This window comes from Myiozetetes cayanensis, unplaced genomic scaffold (genome assembly GCF_022539395.1).
Source record: "Myiozetetes cayanensis isolate MyiCay16 unplaced genomic scaffold, myiCay2020 scf2-11, whole genome shotgun sequence".
Lineage (NCBI taxonomy): Eukaryota > Metazoa > Chordata > Aves > Passeriformes > Tyrannidae > Myiozetetes > Myiozetetes cayanensis.
In genome coordinates, this window is record NW_026087411.1 from 90277573 (window position 1) to 90298672 (window position 21100).

The 21100-nt window shown below is 37.6% G+C and overlaps 1 protein-coding gene across 17 annotated transcripts in view; it reads left to right on the plus strand.

Moving 5' to 3' along the window:
- DST (dystonin) overlaps nucleotides 1–21100 on the plus strand; it is a 301419-nt gene that overhangs the window by 186850 nt on the left and 93469 nt on the right. For 16 of the 17 annotated variants that reach the window (XM_050316379.1, XM_050316384.1, XM_050316382.1 and 13 more), the window contains 6 exons: nucleotides 9567–9719; nucleotides 11734–11967; nucleotides 13314–13595; nucleotides 15156–15701; nucleotides 18100–18276; nucleotides 20828–20951. In XM_050316379.1, coding sequence (XP_050172336.1) covers nucleotides 9567–9719; nucleotides 11734–11967; nucleotides 13314–13595; nucleotides 15156–15701; nucleotides 18100–18276; nucleotides 20828–20951 — 1516 coding nt within the window. Of the gene's footprint in view, nucleotides 1–314; nucleotides 5892–6106; nucleotides 6254–6407; nucleotides 6624–6811; nucleotides 6959–7998; nucleotides 8233–9566; nucleotides 9720–11733; nucleotides 11968–13313; nucleotides 13596–15155; nucleotides 15702–18099; nucleotides 18277–20827; nucleotides 20952–21100 lie in introns of all 17 variants that reach the window. The other variant, XM_050316395.1, reaches the window with a different exon arrangement.

Consider the following 21100-nt stretch of genomic DNA (forward strand, 5'->3'; position numbering starts at 1 on the left):
TTTGCCTTTCAGGTATATGTTCTATTTGCTCACTCTGCGGTCATATCTTCTATTATCTTTCACTAACCCTATTTATGTATGCAAAGCATAGGTTTTCAATTCACAGATGCATGTTGGTTTTAAATCTTTTATCACATCGTGTGCTCTTGAGTGACTGACATAGATCACTTGCGCATTTGAGCTGCTAACATTCACAGCATTCCTCCAGGCCTGGTAAGTACGTGTTTTTCTGCTTATCATGCATTCAAAATCAAAAGAAAATTTAAAATATATAGTCAAAATATTGATATCTTCTCTTTTATATTCCTTTCCAGGTGAATAAAGTCATTGCTGGTGTCATTGATCAATCTACTGGAGAAGTCTTTTCAGTTTTTCAATCTATTTTAAGAGGTTTTCTTGACTATGACACCGGAATTAGATTGCTCGAGAACCAGCTGATTCTTTCTGGAATAATTTCTCCAGAATTAGGAGTGTGTTATGATTTGGAAGAAGCTAAAGCTCATGCCTTAATTGATGAGCAGATTCTGTTGCAGTTGGAGGAATTAAGTAATGCAAAAAAGCTTATTTCAGAATCATCATTATCAAATATTCCAGTTGTTTCAGTTTTAGAACAAGGTCTAATTTCAGAACCTTTGGCTATTAAAATTCTTGAGAATCAGCTTTCAAGTGGGTATTTGATTTTGCCATCTACTGGAGACAAACTGACTTTGCAGAGTGCTTTCCAGAGAAACCTCATGTCTCCAACATTATATGCAAAACTCCTGGAAAGACAAGACACATGTAAAGATCTCATAGACCCCAACTGTGCTGAGAAAATTTCCCTTGAACAGATGATTCATAGAAGCATAATGCATAAAGAAACAGGGTTAAGACTCCTACCTGTGAAACCACAAGAGAAAGGTAGAATTGTGTTGAAATGTGGAAGGAGGATAACTATTTTGAGGGCAGCCCACGAAGGTCTCATTGATCGGGAAACAATGTTCAGGCTACTGGGTGCTCAGTTAATGTCTGGAGGTATCATTGACCCTGACTCAGGGAAACAAATGACTGTGGAAGAGGCCGTGAGACAAGGGGTGATAGATCAGGATACTGCTTGCGGAATCCTCACACATCAGGTTCAGACTGGTGGAATCCTTTGTCAAAATTCAGGACAACGGTTGACTGTTGATGAAGCTGTGCAATGTAACTTAATATCATCTACCAGTGCCCTGCTGGTATTGGAAGCACAGAGGGGCTTTGTGGGACTAATTTGGCCTCACACTGGTGAAATATTCCCTGTATCAACTTCTTTGCACCAAGATATGATAACAAATGAGCTGGCATTCAAAATACTGAATGATAGAAAGAAAATAGCTGCGCTTTACATTCCAGAAACTTGTGAAATAATCAGTCTTGACAAGGCTGCAGAATCAGGGATCATAGATAGCAATACTGTATCTGTTTTGACCAACGTGACTTTACCAGATAAAATGCCCGATGTAGAAGAATTAAAGTCCCCTTGTAAAAATGCTGCAAAATGGTTATCATCATATGAATTTCTGCCATCTGTAGTTCATGACCGAGAGGAGGAACATGAAGATTGTAGCACAGAAGACCCCGTATGTCATAATTTAGATCAAGCTAAGAAACTATTCATATCTTACCTCATGGTCAATAGTTATATGGATGCAAACACTGGAAGAAGACTTTTGTTATATGATGGACAACTGCAAGAGGTCATCAATAATCTGCTGGAAGGTGGTGGTGCTGTGTACAATGCTGATGTTTCAGAAATGGAGCTTACTAACAAATATGTAAGCTCAAAAGGAATTAACCTGAAGTCAGCAGACAGCGTTCAGGGTGACCTTTCGGATGTTGAGAATGCTTCTAAAAGCAGTAAATTAAATCAGTTTGATGATTTGGGAAATAACACGTCTTCACAAGAAGATCTCCGTGAGTGCGGACCAGATATTTGCAATGCTACTGACACTGAACAAGCAGAATATACACAGGAGATGTTGTTAACTTTCCCTGCAGAACCCAGAAATGTAGTAAGTAACACTCAGAATTCCATGAACCGAAATCAACTCAGAGGTTTTTTGGAGGTTTCTGAGTGGACAGAATTGTGTAAGCATAACAGTCAGCAGGCAAATTCAGGAAACATTGAGGGATATCTTCCAAATGACTTAAATCCAAGTCTTATTTCAGAAACAGGGAAAGAAGAGATTTATATGGGTGACAGTCTGAGTAATGAAAACAGGAAGGATAAAAGCCCACAAAATATCTTGAATGTGGATGATTTGTCAGATAAGAAAATCTGGAGGGAGCTGGAAAGGTGCACACCATACAGGTCTCACATATTACAAGCTGACAGTAGCAGAATGTTACTGGATAACAACAAGAAAGATGATTTTCATAGAAGTCTTAGTTCATCCATCAGTGCAGACACTGCATATAGACTTCCAGAAGAATTGGTTAGTCAGTGTGGTGACACACTACAGTTCGAAGACAATGGATACAGTGAGCAACCGCTACAGGAGTATGCTGATGTACCTAAAAGACCATCCCTAGAGGGCTATCTTTATATACATGGAAAGCCATCATTGGAGGATTGTATTGATTTTCAGAATAAACTGTATCTAGAAGACAGCAGAGACATGCACCACAGGTCTTTGTTGGGTGGTAATACTGTTATACACGATGGACCAGCTATGGGGGACAGTGACAGCACAGCACAAGGGCTGACAACAGAAGAAAGTGATCTTACATTCCACAGATTAGTGCCGTGCTACACTAGCTCTGATTCATCAGTAGATGATAGTGATGGCATTCCACAGCTTGAAAGTACCTGCTTGAAGCATGAGTGTGGTGAGGTAGCCCCTGAAGATGACAACTCTCAGTTTGATGAGGATGACGATGATGCCTATGAAACACCTCAGACTGATGATGAGGACAGTGATGCCTATAATACTCCTCAAATAGATGATGATGATTCCTCTGACTCTTCTCAAGGTGATGAGGGATTTGATACCTTGAAGTTGGGGGATGATGATACACCAGAGCCAGAATTGGCTGGAAGATCAGTTCCATTAGTTTTTCTGGAGGAGAGAGGTGGTCTAACAGCCCTAAGAGAAGAGACCACCTCTTTTCAAGAACTTGGAGCTAATGCTAAAGAGAATGTCCATGTAAATGGGAAAGGGCAACCTGAGAGCATAAATACAGCTTCTGCAAGTACCAAAACCATGGGAAGAATCCCTAAGGAGGAAAGGGAAAGAAAAGGGAGTTTTGGAGAGAAGAAGCAAGAGCTACCAGTTACTGTGAAGAGTGAAGAAAGAAAGGAGGGAGGCATAAGTTCTTTACAGGAGATGTATGAAGCAGATGTACAAGATGAGCAAGTTGAAATGAAAGCAGAAAGTGATTCCTATGAGGATGAATCTGAAGGTACACAGGAGGGGGAAGATTATGAGGAGGATTATGATAGTTACGATGACTCTGACACTGATTCTGACAGTGAAGATGAAATGGATATTTTTTATTCACATCATCAGAGTATAAATAAAAGTGACCAGCTGTTAATTTCCTTAGGAGGTGTAGAAAGAAGCAATGAACGTAATCAGAATATTGATGACTGTTGCTATTCTTTAGGCGACAAGACAGGATATACTTCGCAATTCCAGTCTAACCATGAAAATGGAAATCTGTCTTCAGGAAAATGTGAATCAGTGTCACATGTTTCTGAGGAAAGATATGTTGATCTTTCATGTACAAGTGAAGACAGACAGCAGGAAGCAGAAGATAAATGTGGGACTTGTGTCAAAAGTAAATACATGTCACAAGATACTACTGAGCCTATTCAGTCAGAAAATACCCTTGACACTAAATGGACAGAATCCAAAAGTGAAGGAAATATTGAAACACGGCTTAAGGTTCCAGGTTCTCAGCTTCTTGATAGTACTGTGAAATCTGATGTCAGTGTAACAACCTACCTGATAACAGAGCAAGCTGCTGATAGTGATGGAAGTACTCAGACAAATTTGCCTCTCTCAGAATGCTTTACTGATAGCATGAACAAAGACAATGCTACTATGCCAATGTTAGATTCAAATCATGGGAAAAGACAGAAAGAGGCAGTAGTTGCAGAGGAAAAAGTATTAAATTATATGGAAAAACAAAAAGAAAGTTCATCTCAAAAGGACAATAAATTCCCTATAGATATGCCTTCTGTGAATGATGATAGTGATAGCTCACTTAGGGACCCAGTAGATCCAGTCACCAGTTGGAAGCATGGTCAAATAGGAAGAGGTTTCGAAATTCTTTCAGAAAGTAAAAGTAAAGTAAATATTATAGAGGAATGTGATATCATGGGACTAAGTAAAAGTCCCATTCAGATGGAAAGCCTTGGGGAAATATTTGATGCATCAGTAATTAAAGCTGATAGAGAAACTTCTGTTGCAAGTGAAGAAAAAGTAAATGTTGATCAAGCTTTCTTTGACATTCGAGTTGTGAGATCAGATGAATTTAGGAGAGATGCTAACATTCCTCCTTCTTTAAAACAATATACAACAGGCATAAAAGAAGGTGGCCATTCAGAACTCGATAAAACTGAATTCTCTTGTTTTGAGGACACAGAAAGAGGGAAAAAGGGTATAGAGATTGAAAAGGGTTTTCTGCTAAATACAGAAGAAATGCATTCAAGTGAATTTAATGCTCAGTCTTTTCCTCCAACTGATACAGTGAAACCAAAGGAAATTAGCATAACTAAAGAAACAGGGAGAGTTATCTGTCAAAATACTGCCAATGTTCTTAAAGACTCTTCAGAAAACAAAAGCAGCAATGACAGTGAAATTTCTCCCATGAAACCAGATGCTTTAGGAAGTACTGAGGATGCCAAAGAACCAGGGAATGGAAGTGAAGTGCTATCTTCTGGGAAACTTACCCACATCACTGATGTTTCTTCTGCAATTCTGAGTAGCATAGGAGCTGACTTGAATTATGGTGCCCAGAAAGAATATGAGATGCTGAGAAACAAAGAGAGAGAAAATTTCATGGCCAGTGAGACTTCCTCACTTGGAAATGATTTACAAAACCAAATGTCCATAGAGTCACTGCAAAAGGAAACGGGACCCTGCAAAGATTTTCAAGTAAAGGAAGGTATTTCACAATCACCAGAAGTATCTGACACACTAATGGAAGACTTACGGAATATATTACAAAAGAAATTGAAAATGGGACATGGTTACTGCAAACAGGAAGCTGAACCCCTAAGTTACTCTGATACCAAAACTTTAATGCAAAATTTACTTACAATGGTTAGAAGTACCCAGCTTGTGAGTGAAAAGTCTAGTGGGTCAAGTCTCAAGCAAATAAGCAGTTCTGATAGAACTGCAGTAATGGATACCATGCCATGTACAGAGCCCAAGGACAGTGATGCTCCTTCATTGCTTTGGCTTGATTGCAGAAGTCCTGATCTTCTTCATGATATTTTGAAGCAGGAATCCTGCAAGCAAAAGATGACTGATGTAGATAAAAGGAGGAATGAAACAGACATGAAAGCTCCTGTTCTCAAGCCAACTATTTCTGAACTTCTGGAGATTTTTCAAATCTCACCTGGAGATGAAAGTACAAGCAAGTTAGAGGAGCTGATAAGTGGTTTTCTTATGAGCTCACAGGTTTCTGATACCACCACAGAATATGAGGATAAAGGAAAAGTAGGTGGACTTTGTACTCTTTTCTCAACAGAACAGTCAGAGTTTGGATCAGAGATTGCTAAAGAGAAAACATTGACAGATAATGCAACTGTTGCTTGGAAAAGTGACCAGAAGAATGGGAAGACAGACAGCCCATCCAAAGGCTTTACTGAGACTGTTTTCAAAACAAAAGAAGCAGTCCTGGAAGACACCCACAGTAGCATGGTAAGTAACAATAGCTGATATGTTCTCAGTATCTTATGTTAAAGCACTTGCATGAATTATTGCAAATGCTGGAGAGAGTAATTGAACTGGAAAAATGGTTGAAAAATTAAATGATAAATTTAAAATAAATCATAATAAACCCAAGGACTTTTATTGTTAATTTTCAGTTCTGTCAGTTTGGAAAACCTTCTCTTATTTTTGAAACTCATTTTCAGTTTGATGGAGTACAGCAATGTTTAACATTAATAGAGAAAATGCAAGGACATTTGGCAGTGCTTCAAGATATGAAAAGCCACCTAGATAACCAGCAACCTATTAGTAACAATCTGGAAATACTGAAAGATGAACTGAAACAGCTAGAGGTAAGTAAAATCTTCTTTATGCTTGCACTTCAGTGATGGGTGCTAGGAATAGCCCTTAGATTAAAAAAGAGAGACTTAAAATGTAATTAAAGTAATTCAGAGTAAAATATCTTTCTTAGTAACTTAATCTATTTTATATATATTCTCTTCTTAGTCATTTGAATCAGGACTGGCTACGTTTGCAATTGTCCTAAAAAAGGACATGAAGTTAACGGAAGAATTCTTCAAGTTTTGTAACAGGGATATTCCGGAAGAGAAACTTAAAGAGCTAAAGATAAGCTATGACTATTTGCAGGAAGCGTTTTTGGTGGTCTGTGATACATCTTCAAAACGAGCAAAACAAATACTCTATGCTGTTGACTCAGAAATGGTATGTTTTTAATAATGTATGTTTTTACCTTGGTTTTCTTCAAGGTAATTGGGCTAAAATGAAGAAATTTGGTTTTGCTTTCTTTAGTTTCATCTTAGTATAAAAATATGTGTATGATTCAATTTAAGATGGTAGCAAGTGTGACTAGACTCCAGGAGCACAAATAAATATACAACTTCCCTTTCCAGTCTAAGCTTGGAGTAATACACCAGCAACTTTTAAGTAAACTACAGAGATTTTCAGACTGGATCACAGAGAACAGGAAAATCGTGAATGACTTCACAATGAATACTAATGATGTAGAAGAGATGAAGAGAAGTTTACAGCTATTTAAAGTAAGTATTCTTTGTGGCAGGTGTTGGTGCTTCAGATAAATGTTGCTCCTTACTATGAATTATTAGCTAGGTTTTGTATTCAGACTCATTAATTTTTATCACTTAAACAGACAGCTAGAAGTAATTACTTAAGAAACAACTACTTGATAGTCCAGTAATAAAATCCTGTTGATTTGCGTTTTCCCTTGCAAAAAAATTTCTGTAAAGTTAGGATTACTGAGAAAGCTATTGGTTCTGCTTACATTTGTTACAGTAAATCTGAAACTTTTGGAATCTAATTTATAATACAAATATTTCAGTGATTGGATCTTTATGCATAAGATTCAGAATCTTTACCGAAGTTTAGTTACCTTTCAAATCAATTATATGTGAGAACACAAGATAGGATAAAAAGTCTCTTCATTACACACTCCATAAATTCATCATCATGAAAAAGAAATCGGATCAAATTTTTAGTAAATTTCATACACCTCTATGTGTACGAATGATAAAACTTATTTTAATTGTTTTAATGTGCTTTAATAAAGTTCTGGTATACATGGTAATCTCATAGGGGTTCCACAGTATGTAACTATTGTCAGAATTTGCCACATTGGTAGGAATGGGACTTCTCTCTGTGAAGTTAAGAATAAGAATGATTTCAAGTAAGTATTTTAAAATTTCTGGGTCTTCAGACCCAGAACGTCAAAATGTTACACCTAATTTACCATAAATCTTCCATAGTTGAATGACAGTCAGTTGTGAGGCATCCATGAGAGAGTAAAGAGAGAGAGATGTGCAAGATCATGTTATTTGTTACTTGGAAACAGACTGTCCTGAGAGAAACCATGCACAAATTTTAATGTCATATAGCTGAATACATCAGAATGCTTCTGAGTTTTGATTTACTGTGGCTAAACTGTCTGCCAAAAGCAACTGGGTAGACACTTTCCAAAAGGAAAGTGGGGACAGGGGCTAAGAAAAGATGATAGGGATACTTGTGTTTTATTTGTACTGACTTTTTTCTTTGTTACTAGTAATTCCCTTCACTTCATTTACAGAACAATTCTGTGGAGCTCAGCTGTGAAAAAATGCAACTGGAGTCCACTGCGTTTGATGTTCAGTTTTTCATTTCTGAACATGCTGAAGATCTTTCTCCTACTCAGAGCAAACAGCTGCTGAGGCTCTTAAATACCACCCAGAAATCTTTTCAGGAAGCACAGGAAGCAATAACTTCTCAAGTGGAAAGTTTAGAGACTCAGTTACAGGCAGTGCAAGAGCTGGGTGTTCAGAAGGTTTGCCTTTCTGTGTAAATGTGCACTAAATGTTTCTGTCTATGGATGAGGAATTTGAATACCAGCATGCAGTATTGAGTGTATTCCTATCTTTTTCCTTTTTACTGTGGATATTTCATAGTTCTACAAAGAGGGTATTGATCAAGTTTGGTGAATTGTCATTTTTGCCTTTCTTGGTACAGTGACAGAAACAGCATATTAGATTATGACCAGACATGGGTCTGCTCTTTGTAGCAATGAGAGAAGTTTACTTGAGGTTTCTCACAAGTGTTATTTCTTTAGCAGCTATATCAGTAATTGATCTGAGCTATATTAATCACTGAATTTACTATCACACCATTGCTTATCACTTCTTTTCCTTTAATTTGCCAGGTTGTCTTCTTATGTTTATAGTACTATGTTTATCTTTACAGTTAAAGAACCAGATTTTTTAAAATCCTAGCTACCATGGCTTGTTTTGACTGAGACAGGTTAGAGGGACAAACATATGAGTAAATCAGCCAAGATATTTGCAGTTATAGGCATGGGCACTGGGAATGCTCTGAGTCAAGTTGTGACAGTTACATCTTCAGCTGGCATGGATGCAGTTGGCAAGTGTAAGCAGCCTTTGCAGAGTCAAAGGAGGCTGATAAGATACTGCAGCATAACTGCATCTCCTCTTCTCTTACAGAAGCACTGTTAAGACTCAGGTTCACCACCTCAGCCCCCATTTTATGCATAACGAAAAGTGCTTTAGTATTCTGTAGACTTTGTATTATTTTGCCATGCTAAGAGCATTTGTTTCCACTGTATTTTGTGAAAGAAGCATAAAATTGAGTATAGGAAAGGCACAGATAAGATTTCTAGGATTTTGTAACAATAATGAGCTTGCATGTTTTGTTCTTCTGTACTGCTTAAAAAGTCGACAGTTTCTATTCAGGTAACATATTTTGCATACCAACAAGAGCTAACTCACATTCACAACTAACCTCTGTTTTGATGTCCTTTTTTCAGAATTAATAGTGTTTATCACAGGTTTGAAGTGGTTAAGAAACTGGATTTTCACTCTTGTCATTTGGAGATTTCATCCTTCACATATGTGCATGGCCAGACTACTATTGGGCAATTCCATCAAACATGGTCTCTTTTACTTACACATTTGAGGTTTATCCATAACTTCTGTATGTTCATCTTGCTCTTTGTACCACTGCTATCATGTTTACAGCATACTTTAAAAATGATTGCTTTGCAATATTGATGTTCAAAGATATTCTAATACTTATTTAGTGTGTCTGCTGATTCCTGAAATGAGGAGTTGTTGTTTTATTGTTCAATTGTACTTGGCTCTAATGTAGGATGTGGCTGAACGGCAGCAGGAATGCAAAGAGAAACTCCAGGAAATCTGTGATTTGCTTACACAAACTGAAAATCGACTCATCGGACAGCAAGAGTCTCTTGTTATTGGAGACAGCAAGGCTGAGCTGGAACAATACCAGACCAAACAGGAGGTATGCACAATTCTAGTCAGAGAAGTTAAAGAAGACTGAGTGCAGAGGAGAGTGACTGGACTCTTTTGTTGAGTAACAAGACTTGTCATGTGAGAGGAGAACAAAATAGATTTTTTTGACCTACGCAAAGTAAAGGCTTAGTGGCTTGCATTTAAACTGCTGCTGCTGACTACACTCCAGTATGAGCCAGTGGGAGAACAGGAATTTCCAAATGAGGAGACACCAGAATAAGGAGCATGTGCTACACATTTCAAGAAGCACTCTTGAAGCAGGCATGAATTTTCTTAATATATTAGCTTAAGATTATTCCTGTCAAATGTGATAATATCACAAATTTTACTTGAGCTAAAATAATTCAACCAACTTTTTAACTGGTGTCAGAGTGAGTTTATTCCTGTTCACAGTATTTTGAAAAATTTTGCTGCAAGGCTTCCTCTTGCCTGGGGCTTTCCATTGCCTCACTCTTGGTTTGTTTTGAATTCTGGTTTTTATTAGTGTTTCTTGGAATTTCTTTGGTGTCTTCATGTAACAAAGCCCTTTCAGTTTGGTTGCTTTCCTTGCTCTTCAGCTGTTAGCTGTCATCTATAAACTTTGACTATGTCCTGACTGATACGGAGTTTGTGATAGTTAAAGAACTGAAGGACTTGGTGTTCTTCTTCCTGCTTCTCCTAGTAATAGTTTGCTGTACTGTAGAACTCTAAGTCAGGTTTAGTAACCCATAAAGGCAGAAATTTCCTTATTCATCTCGCCTTGCTTTATTTATCTTTGAAGTAATACATCTAATTTGTCAAAATTTTCTTACAGTCAGTGGAAAGATACAGACACCATTTTGATATCTCTTACCTGTCTTAAGAATTTGTGGCCTAAATGGGTTATCCATGGGAGTGAAGATCTGATGCAGCATATGCTTCTTTCCCCCCCCCACCCCAGATCATCTGTGACTGCCTAGCAGACTAGTTATTTTCTGTGTGGTTTCTTGATAGTGTCCATTGAAAATGTGTTTCTTAAGAGGGAATAGGGGTTAAAAAAGGTCTTTTATGTATCAAGCCAGCTTTTCTACTCAGTGAGCTGTTTGAAAGGGAGCACAGAGAGCTTGGTCAGAGGAGAATCTTGTCTTGATACAGTGACCCTTTCTGACATACTTGCTGAAGTACTAAAATGAGCTGCAGTTTTAGCTGCCAAACTCTATTCCATAATTGCCGCAAAATCTTTAGTCTAGAATGAGAACTAAATATTCTGTCTTGCAGCTCCAAGATTGGTACGCTGCATAAAAAGACAAAAAGTGTCATTGTTTCAGTAACTGGGTGAATGTACTCAGTAGCATAATTGTTGTAATTAAAGCTTCTCTCAGATAACTGGGAGGCAGTCTAGGAAAACTGCTTTGGATAAATTGAAACTAAGTATCTGTCCTGTATGAAATTCAATGGATGCAAAGATTCTTCTGAGACTGAAATATTATGATTGAGTAAAGCTAAAATAAAAGTATTCTTATGCCATTCCTGGCCTGAACAGAACAAAAAAGTGTGGGAAAACTTCCACCTGGGAAAGATAACTACAATTTTCTAACTTTTATTCAGTCACTATTTTCAGCAGCTTTCTATTAGCATAGTAATGGAAAGAATTTGTCAGGAGACACTAACTGCAATGTAACAGATTTACTTTATCTCTTGATTTCTATAACATAACACGTATGTTTTTCTCCATCATGGAAATGCAGTGTTTGAGCTTCTAAAGAAAGGAGAAAAAGTGGCCTAAGTCTGAAAAGCAGTGTAAGCTGATAGACTTGAAATTAAAAAAAAAAAAAAAAAGGATTGAACTGCAACAACATTGTCAGATGTTGATGTCTTTGATTTTAATAATTCTATCTGCAATTTAGTAATGTATCATATACTTTCCTAAGTTAGAAAGGACCAGTGTAGTGCTTACCCCAGAAGAGGGAGAGTTCCAGTGAAGTTAATTGGACGAATCTGGTGAATAATTTAATTATTTCTATGTGCTTTCTTTTTTCTCTAAGGAGATACAAAAAGACATGAGAAAAAGTGCCCAGACACTGGCAGAGATTGTGAAAAATACTGAAACGTTCCTGAAAGAGAATGGAGAAAAGTTGTCACAAGAAGACAAGACTGTTCTGGAACAGAAACTGAATGAAGCTAAGACAAAGTGTTTGCTCCTTAGCCAGAAAGCAGAAGAGTCCAAAAAAGAACTTGATAAAGCTATGACAACAGCGATTAAACAGGAAACAGAAAAGGTTTTTAGGCAACCATTTCGTACCTTTATTCAAACTTTTTACGTGTCTTATGGGATTAGCCTTGCAATTTACCCTTGTGTGGTGGGTTGATCCTGTCTGGATGCCAGGTGCTCACCAAAGCCATTCCATCACTTCCCTCCTCAGCTGGACAGGGGAGAGAAATGTAATGAAAGGCTTGTGGGTTGAAATAAGGGCAGGGAGAGATCACTCACCAGTTACTGTCATGAGCAAAACAGGCTTGACTTGGGGAATTAATTTATTACCAATCAAATCAGAGTAGGATAACAAAAAATAAATATTAAATCTTGAAAATACCTTCCCTCCACCCTCCTTTATTCCTAGATTCAGCTCCAGAATTCTGTCCCTCATTCCCACCATTGGTGCAGGGGAATGGGGAATGTGGGCTAAGTCAGTTCATCACACATTGTCTCTGCCACTCCTTCCTCCTCAGGGGAAGGACTCCTCACACTTTTCCCATGCTCCACTGTGGGGTCCCTACCATGGGAGACAGTCCTTCATAAACTTCTACAAGATGAGTCCTTCCCACTGGAAGGCTGCAGTTCTTCAAGAACTGCCCCAACATTGGTACCTTGCATGGGCCGCAGTCCTTCAGGAACAGATTGTTCTGGTGTGGGTCCCCCATGGGGTCACAGGTCCTGCCAGGAGCCTGCTCCAGCATGGACTTCCCATGGGGTCACAGCCTCCTTCGGGCATCCAGTTCCAGCAGAGGGATTCTCCATAGGCTGCAGGTGGATCTCTGCTCCACTGTAGATCTCCATAGGCTGCAGTGGGACAGCCTGCCCCACCATGGTCTTCCCAGTGGGCTGGAGGAGAATCTCTGCTCCAGCTCCTGGACCACCTCCTCCCTCTCCTTCTTCACTAATCTTAGTGTCTGCAGAGTTGTTCCTCTCACATATTCTCACCCCTCTCTTCAGGCTGCAGTTTTTCACACACCCTTCTCAACTATGTTATCCCAGAGCTGCTGCCACCATCACTGGTGGGCTCAGCGGTGGCAAGTGATGGGTCCATCTTGTATCTGGCTGGCATGGGCTCTGTCAGACACGGGAGAAGCTTCTGGCAGAGAAGCCACCTCTGCAGCCCTCCTGCTACCAAAACCTGGCCACTCAAACCCAACTCATATTGATAACCTGTAGGGAGATTAAAATCATATTTCATTTGAGTAACTAATGAACTGGTGATTTATTTTCTTATTAAAAACCCAGCAACTTCTATGTCAATCAAAAATTCACTTTAATGTTAATGTATTTTAAATGCTCTGTTTCCATATGATATTTTGTAATGCTTACAGAAGATTTCTAAACTGAAACTGTGAAATTTCAATGTAGGTTGCAGCCATAGAACAGCTAGAAGAAAGCAAAAACACAATAGAAAATCTCTTGGATTGGTTATCAAATGTGGATAAAGAAGCGGAGCATGGCCGGAAATTTAAGAACGTGATAGAACAGAATGGAACACACTTTGAAGAAGGAGATGTGAAAGTTTTGGAAGGAGAGGAGGATGATGTCAATGGTAATCTGCTGGAAATGCAGCCAGACATGGAAACTCAGGTGGATGGACTAGTGAAAAGCACAGATGATAATCTGAACCAGCAGTATCAGAAAGTCAAGGTACTGTTTTTACTGGATGTATTCAATATTTAAGTGCTAAGCATATTAGTCCTTATTCAACATAAGTGAAGTCAATCTCATCTGTTCTGTCATGGGCTTTGGAACAGGCACTAGGAAGATTGTGATATGTAGTGGTAGGAATTTCAGTAGTTAGAATGTATTGCGTATTTGTTAGTTTTTTTGGTGTTATTATAGTTTTTTCCTGCAGGTGAATGTAAAGAATTTTTGTGATTAGTCTATTTTTATTTTGTATGGTGAGAAATTAATGCAGGTAAATAAAATGCAAAAAGTAGCAATGTAAACTCATACTCTTTATGTGACTTTTCCAAAAATCTTTGTGATAGCCAAATTATGCATCCCCCTAGAATCCCCTGTAAACACTGATTGCCAATGGCTGCAAATAATAGTTTACTGAAGTTACTATCTTCATTCCCCATAACTTTAACACATGGGCAAAGCAGTATTTGAAGGCTTCAGAAAAGTGAGTTACATAAAATCGCAGTGTGGCATTTTAAAAATAGATTTTCCAGGTATGGTAATTGGAAGCATTTAAAATAATAACAGCTCATTTTTATGGTGTTTGTTGGCTTACAGTTGAGAAACCAAGGTGTGGGTTGATGGACATCTTAATGAAAATTATTATGTTTATAGCTGATACTATTTTGGATTTCCTTTCATATTAAAGAAAAACCCAACCAAAACCCCCAAAAGCAACCTAAGAAAATAAGATACTTTGGTTTTGTGTACATGCTGCTTTTACTTCCACTTTTTTACAGTTCTTTTCTGCACCTAGTGCCCACTGTACTCGTGGAAAAAACCCTACCAGTTTATTTTACATGAGAGTGGAAGACCTTCAAGAATAAAGAACGTTTTAAAATATATTTGAAACATGGTTTTTATTTGACATAAAGTTCCAGTTCCTGTGGTTTAGCTATTTTTATGGGGTTGAAAAATTTACATGCATAGATTGTGTCAAAAGGACCTGCTTTATGACTAACTATATTGATAAGAATCACTGGTCTTGATTTTGAAAATCAGGAAATAGACTGTTTTTATTTGGAAAATTGCCTACCTTTGAATGCTTTATTTGTTAAATCCCATTTTGAGACAGGGAAATAGGAAAATTTATATTACACTAAGCACACTACCATAAATGCTAAGCAATAAGCAAATAATTTATATTAGGGAAACAAGTTAAAAAGATTGATAATGTCTAGTTTTGCTCTGCAGTGCTGTCTTTTAGAAGTATAGGGGAAGATGTTTGTGTTATATATACATCCAGGTATTGCTGAGTTGCAGTAATTATTTGAAGCCATCCATTTAGCCATGGCTTGTGTATCTGGAAAAAATTACCATTGAATGTTCTGTAAAATTTTGAAACTGCATGGAAATAGGATGACCAGGAGTCACTAAAATTACTGAAAAAACGTGTGCTTTTAATAAATAATATGAAAAGTAGAAAAGCCTTTTATCATTTTGATGGACTTTGTTTTGCATATCCTTTTCTAGGGAACCATCTGAGAAGGTGCTGGTCATAGTTTATTCTTCTTTTTCTTGTAGGCTCAACATGAGAAAATTATTTCACAGCAGCAAGCTATCATAGTAGCAACTCAGTCTGCTCAGGCACTGCTAGAGAAACAAGGGCACTACCTTTCCCCTGAAGAAAAAGACAAGATGCAAAGGAACATGAAAGAGCTGAAGGCTCAGTATGAGACTGCTTTAGCCGAATCAGAACGGAAAATGAAACTGACTCATTCTCTAAGGGAAGAACTGGAGAAATTTGATGCAGACTATAGTGAATTTGAAACCTGGCTGCAGCAGGCAGAACAAGAACTTGACAATTTGGAGGCAGGGGCTTCTGACTTCAGTGGTATTATGATCAAACTGAAAAGGCAGAAGAGTTTTTCGGAAGATGTTATATCTCACAAAGGTGATTTACGGTATATTACGATTTCTGGACAAAGAGTTTTAGATGCTGCAAGGTCATGTAGCAAAAGAGATGGTGTGAAGGTTGACAAAGATGGTATCGATACTTCAGCAACATACACTGAAGTGCAAAATAAACTGGACAGTGCTTCAGATCGCTTCAAATCCCTCTATACTAAAGTAAGTTTTATTTATACTGAATAAGAAAGACTACTGTAATTGATTTAGCAATTTGTATAGAAAGGAGTTAGCTGATGAAACAAACACTGTGGGAAGTTGTAAATTCTTTTTTTCTCAAAGTTAGATAACAGAACAAGATGCTTTTCTAGAAGATCTGCTTTAGTCAGGTGCTGGACTATTTAATGTCTGAATGGATTAAATTTTCTACTACATGTTATAAGGGGCAAAGGAGACCAGATATCTTCATTGTGCTTTCCAGCCTTAAACAAACTCTGCATTTGTGGCAGTACGGGATGGCTGAATAACATTTTGGGGTGTAAGAAATTGTAATACTTTTAGATGGATAACATTTCTTTATGTTACTTGCAATATTTGCCACAACTGCTTATTTACTTGGCTTCCTACTAATAAAATGAATGCAGAAAGAGAGGAACTATTCCAAGGTTAACATGCAAAATTTCAAATTGGTTTGTATTCTGAAATAGTTTGTCCCAGTGTGAGCTTTGTTGTCTGCACTAGGCATGCACTAGGAACATAGTCATTTGAAGATATAAATTCTTTTCTGCAGCTCTGCCAAGTAAGCATTTTATCCTTAACAATCTGAGATTAGTCTCTAACTAATGAGTAATTAGTAATGCAAAATCCTCCATGTACCTTAAAGAGAGAAGATAATCTGTCTCTCTGTGCCAGGTTCCTCTATGGAATCTGTCCGGTAGAATTAGACAAACATCACCAGCTGGTCTCACATGCCAAATTTCCAGCTGTTTTCAAAAAACCAACACATTGTTGATCAATATTGAAAATATTCCAGAATTTTGAACTTTTGAGATAATTATTAATTGAACCACTTAAGACAGAGTTACTGTCAGTATCCTTTGACCATGCCATTTCAATAATTTTCTAAGATCATGAGGTTCAAATTCCTTCAGTGTCCACTGGTATTGTGTTGGTCTGCAACAGTGACCATCTTTGTCTGGAAATTTTTATCTCTTTAAGGCTTTTTGGTCAGAAGTATAAATTCTGTAAAGACATTCATTTGATTGCTTGATTACAAAAACAGGGTAAAACTTGTTCTCTCAGTATGTGAAGGTAGCTGTTCATTTACAAAAGCTTGTTTTTATTTTCCCACTTAACTTGTATGAACAGGGAAGCTAAAGCTTGTATTGACACATTAGTTTTCCTCCAGTTGATTTATTGGATTAGTCTTGAGTATGAATATAAAGATTTCATTGAAAAGTTTTCAGAGAGCTTATTTTTATGCACATAAAAATACTACACCACCAGCTTGATTTGTGGTCTCAGATTTGTCAATTTGCCAAATTCTGTCCTTTCCATATATACATTTAGCAGAGTTATAGTAGACATACTTTAAGTATTTGACAATAATTATCCAGAGCAAAGTAGACTTTTCAAGTCTTGAAGGACAGAATTCTAAAAGTGAGTTCTTCCAAGTGGTAAATGAGTTTATAGTAACCTTTTTGCCTTTTGTAAAAGCTTCTTGCTTTTAATAAATACTTATATTGCTTTTCCTTTTATATATATGCATTCGTACATATGTGAGACTTGGTTTTGTAGGCATATGTGTTGAAGGAATCTCAAAGTCAGTTCTTGGTTAACTGGTTATGTAAATGAGTGTGTTCTGTGTCTGCCCACCAGATGGAGACCAAGTACCATATGTAAACAGTAAAGTTCAGTGCCTGGAAGGTTCAGAGTATAAATATTTAATATAACAGTTTATAAATATTATGACTTGACACAATCATGTTTTGCTTGTGAAACCATCTCCAGAAAGTCTGAAAGAGTTCCACTGACGTTTTTACATGATAATTCACTCTAGACATTTTGGGGCATGCTGATGTATAGGACTAATAAGATCTTGTTCAGATGACATTAAGTGACCAAAACAAAGCGTATGTACAATACCGAGCCATATCACTTTGGATTCACTATGCAAGTAAAGTATTTATGAAGGCTATACTCCACTGTCTGTATTTTAATGACCCTACATATCTCTCCTGATTTTTTTTTTTTTTTAATTTGTGGTTTCCACTGGCTGCATTATTGATGTCAGAGTGCTGATAAAGAATCTTCACACTGGTGAATCCTAAAGTATTCCTAAAGCTTTTCTTATTCTAGTGCTATGGTTTAGATTCCAGTTTCCCACCTGCATCGGTAAATTGATCCTAAATCACCTTTCATGAGTACAAACTGGGAAGACATGCATAGCCTGTCCAGCTGTCATGTCTTAGTTCGGAGATCAGGTGGACAGTGGGATGATGGCAGGAAAAAATCATGCAGTATTTCAGGAAGGAAGGAGTGTATGACTTTGAGAGTGGTATGAAATGCAGCACACACTTTAATGCCTGGGTATTTGCTTGTTTGTTTTCTACTCTTTTAGTGTAGCATCCTTGGAAATAACCTCAAAGATCTGGTGGATAAATACCAGCATTATGAAGATGCCTCATCTGGACTTTTGTCAGGTCTCCAGGCCTCTGAAATAGCTGTGAACAAGCAACTATCAGAGCCAATTGCAGTGGATCCCAAAAATCTCCAAAGACAACTTGAAGAAACCAAGGTGAAAAACTTTAAAAAGCAAAAGTGCTTTTGTCCTAAAAGAAACTGCTTTTAATCTGAAAAACAGGATGATCTAATATAATCCAAGTGGATGCAGGCCAAATTCTTGCCCTGCATGTGGGCATGCAACTTTTCTGGTTCTGAAATTTGGCAGTCCAGAGTGATACCTGAGAAGCACTGAAAAGAAAAAGGGATATCAAGATGCTATTAGCAGTGGTGAAAGCAAGATATGTTTTATATTACTTAACAAATGATAGGATGAAATCTGAAAAGTTTTTGAACTAAGATAGGATTTAGTGATTACAGTTGCCTATCAGAGTAGGATTTGGGATAGAGTTCCTTATAGAAAAGTCCATCTGATTTTCTCTGTTCACGTCTGTGTAGTACTTCATTATGAAAGGGACTATACCAGATAAGCAGTGTGCTGTGAGTAGTCTGTTTGCCTACTTCAGTTGCATTCAGTGTTATATTCCCTGCAGAGAGTGAATATGACATAATTTGTGCTGCACAGAAAACCAGTATTTTTTATTTTTCCCAACTGAGCGTGTAGCTCATGACTTTATGTAAATCCCAGTAGAGGCAAAAAAAAGTGATAGAGCTTGTGAAGGTAAAACTGCAGTTAGCTGCATGAAATGTAGGTTTAGAGAAAGCTTTAGGAACCCAAGTATAAGGTCATTTATATGAAGTTTCATACACTCTGGCATCTTTGAATGGACACTTATATTTTCATAAACACATCCCATCACCTATAATACAAATAAACTGAAGATTCTTTGTTTTTCAGTGAGCAAGGCTATTGGTCTGGCATTTCCTCACTGTTTTGTCTGTGGTCTGTGGAGTATCAGTGCAGGCTGGATATGTTTACTATGGACAAATCATAATCATTTCCCTTCCATCAGCCTGAGCAGTAGTTACTTTTACCTATGATATTTTTCAAATTCACCTTTGCAATTGCCCAACACTTGGGTGCATGACGTCAAAAGGAGACAAATCACAGCCGTGTTTAAGACAACAAAATTAAAAGTGTAAGTTTTGGACTCCTAACAATGGAACAATTTAGGTACATTTGTGCTTCTAAGTGCTATAAGAGAAGAATAACACCAATCACAATTTGAAGCTTCATTTAAACTTTTTGTTCCTTATGCCAAAGCAAATTCTATCCTCTATAATGCAAATTTTCATGGAAGTAATACAAAAGGAGTGAGGGCTGGGGTTCTTTTTATGAGATGTCTAAATGGATTAGTTTCCACACAAAAGAGCACTCAATGAACATAAGCTGGGAAGGAGGGAGAGGGTACAACTTGTCAAAAGATTCAAAGAAGGAGAAAAAACAGGAGGTCGAAGAAAGAAAGCCAATTAATGAAAGCGAAACAAAGAGTATTTTGAAGAAGTCAGGTGTTGCAAGTTAAAGCTGTCCCTTATAGCCAGCACATGCAGCTGATAATCCAGCTAGACACAGACCTTGGCAGCATGATGAGGTCTAATCTTTTTATGGGGATTAACTGTTCTTCAGAATATTCTTCAGTGCCTCTGGCATCAGCTTGCTTGCCTTCTGCCAGCATACAAAGTTTTCTGGTACATTTTTTTTTTCTTTCTTTTGTTTTCTTTTATATTTTTTTCCACACAAGTACTAGTGTAAGGGAAGATCCTCTTCAGGTCTCTCTGAGATTCATTGTGTCAGTTTGGTCAGCAAGATGTACTGTGTTCTGGTTGTGCTCTTGAGGCCATTGTTGAATGCACTGACATGTCTTCTTTGCCCTGGCAGGGCACATAGCATTTATCTTTTGCTTTGTATATTCACTGAGTTAGTGTGTATCAGAAAATAAATGAGAAGTACCTTCATTTTGGACTTGTATTTCGTGCAAGTGAATAAAAACAAAGGCACATTGTACAAAGATGCACCTAGCAGAGGGGCCTGAAATAATTTAAAGATTATTTACACTAAAGTACTTTAATCTACTTTTAGAAGTTGATTCATCCTTACTGCCTTTGACTCTGGAGTGAATCATGTCTGTACTAGTATCTAAACATGTATTCCTTGGTTAGATGGACAAACCCAGGAAAAATTCAGTGACACTGGCTCCAGGAGGTTCCTCTCTGTGAAGGCAATCATCTTGTTTCAAGCTGTTCCTGTTTACACTATGATGTCAGCCTGATCCTTTGTCAGTACTACTGGTGGTGAATGTGTAGCTGCTGCTGCTGACTGTATGGTTTTCCCCTGAATTGTTGTCGGATGCTGAGTTGAAAATGTTTATTATATAGAGTCTGTACAAGTGGTCTTCAGAAACAATCAAAAGATACATTTTGAAATTACTTGCAAGAAATCAGTTGAGTCAGATAAGCATTCTAAAACAGAAGACAAAAAAGATGGTGAATGAACTAAACAAGGGCCAGAAGTCATAGCCACCCATCAGGATTTTTCTTAGGGAGAGGTGTGAAATTATATTAGTTTATTCCCAGCACTAAGTTTAGGTTGTATGATGTATCATACCTTGCATATGTAACTATCAACTGTACTGAAAAGCATAACTGATAATAGTGTAATTTTACAGGTTCTTCAGGGACAAGTGTCTAACCACCAAATTGCTGTAGAAAAACTGAAAAAAGCTGCTGAAGTGTTATTGGATACAAGGGGAGAGTTGACACCAGACAAGGATGAGATTCAGAAGACGCTGGGTAAAATATTTGCTTTTCTTAATACCTCTTTTTATCACTTGTGTCTGCATGCAGGTTGTGGAAGAGACAAAATACAGAGTTTCCACATTCTTGTGTCGCAGTTCAAGTCCATGTTTTGTTGAGTCATAAGCCATTACAACACAGTAACT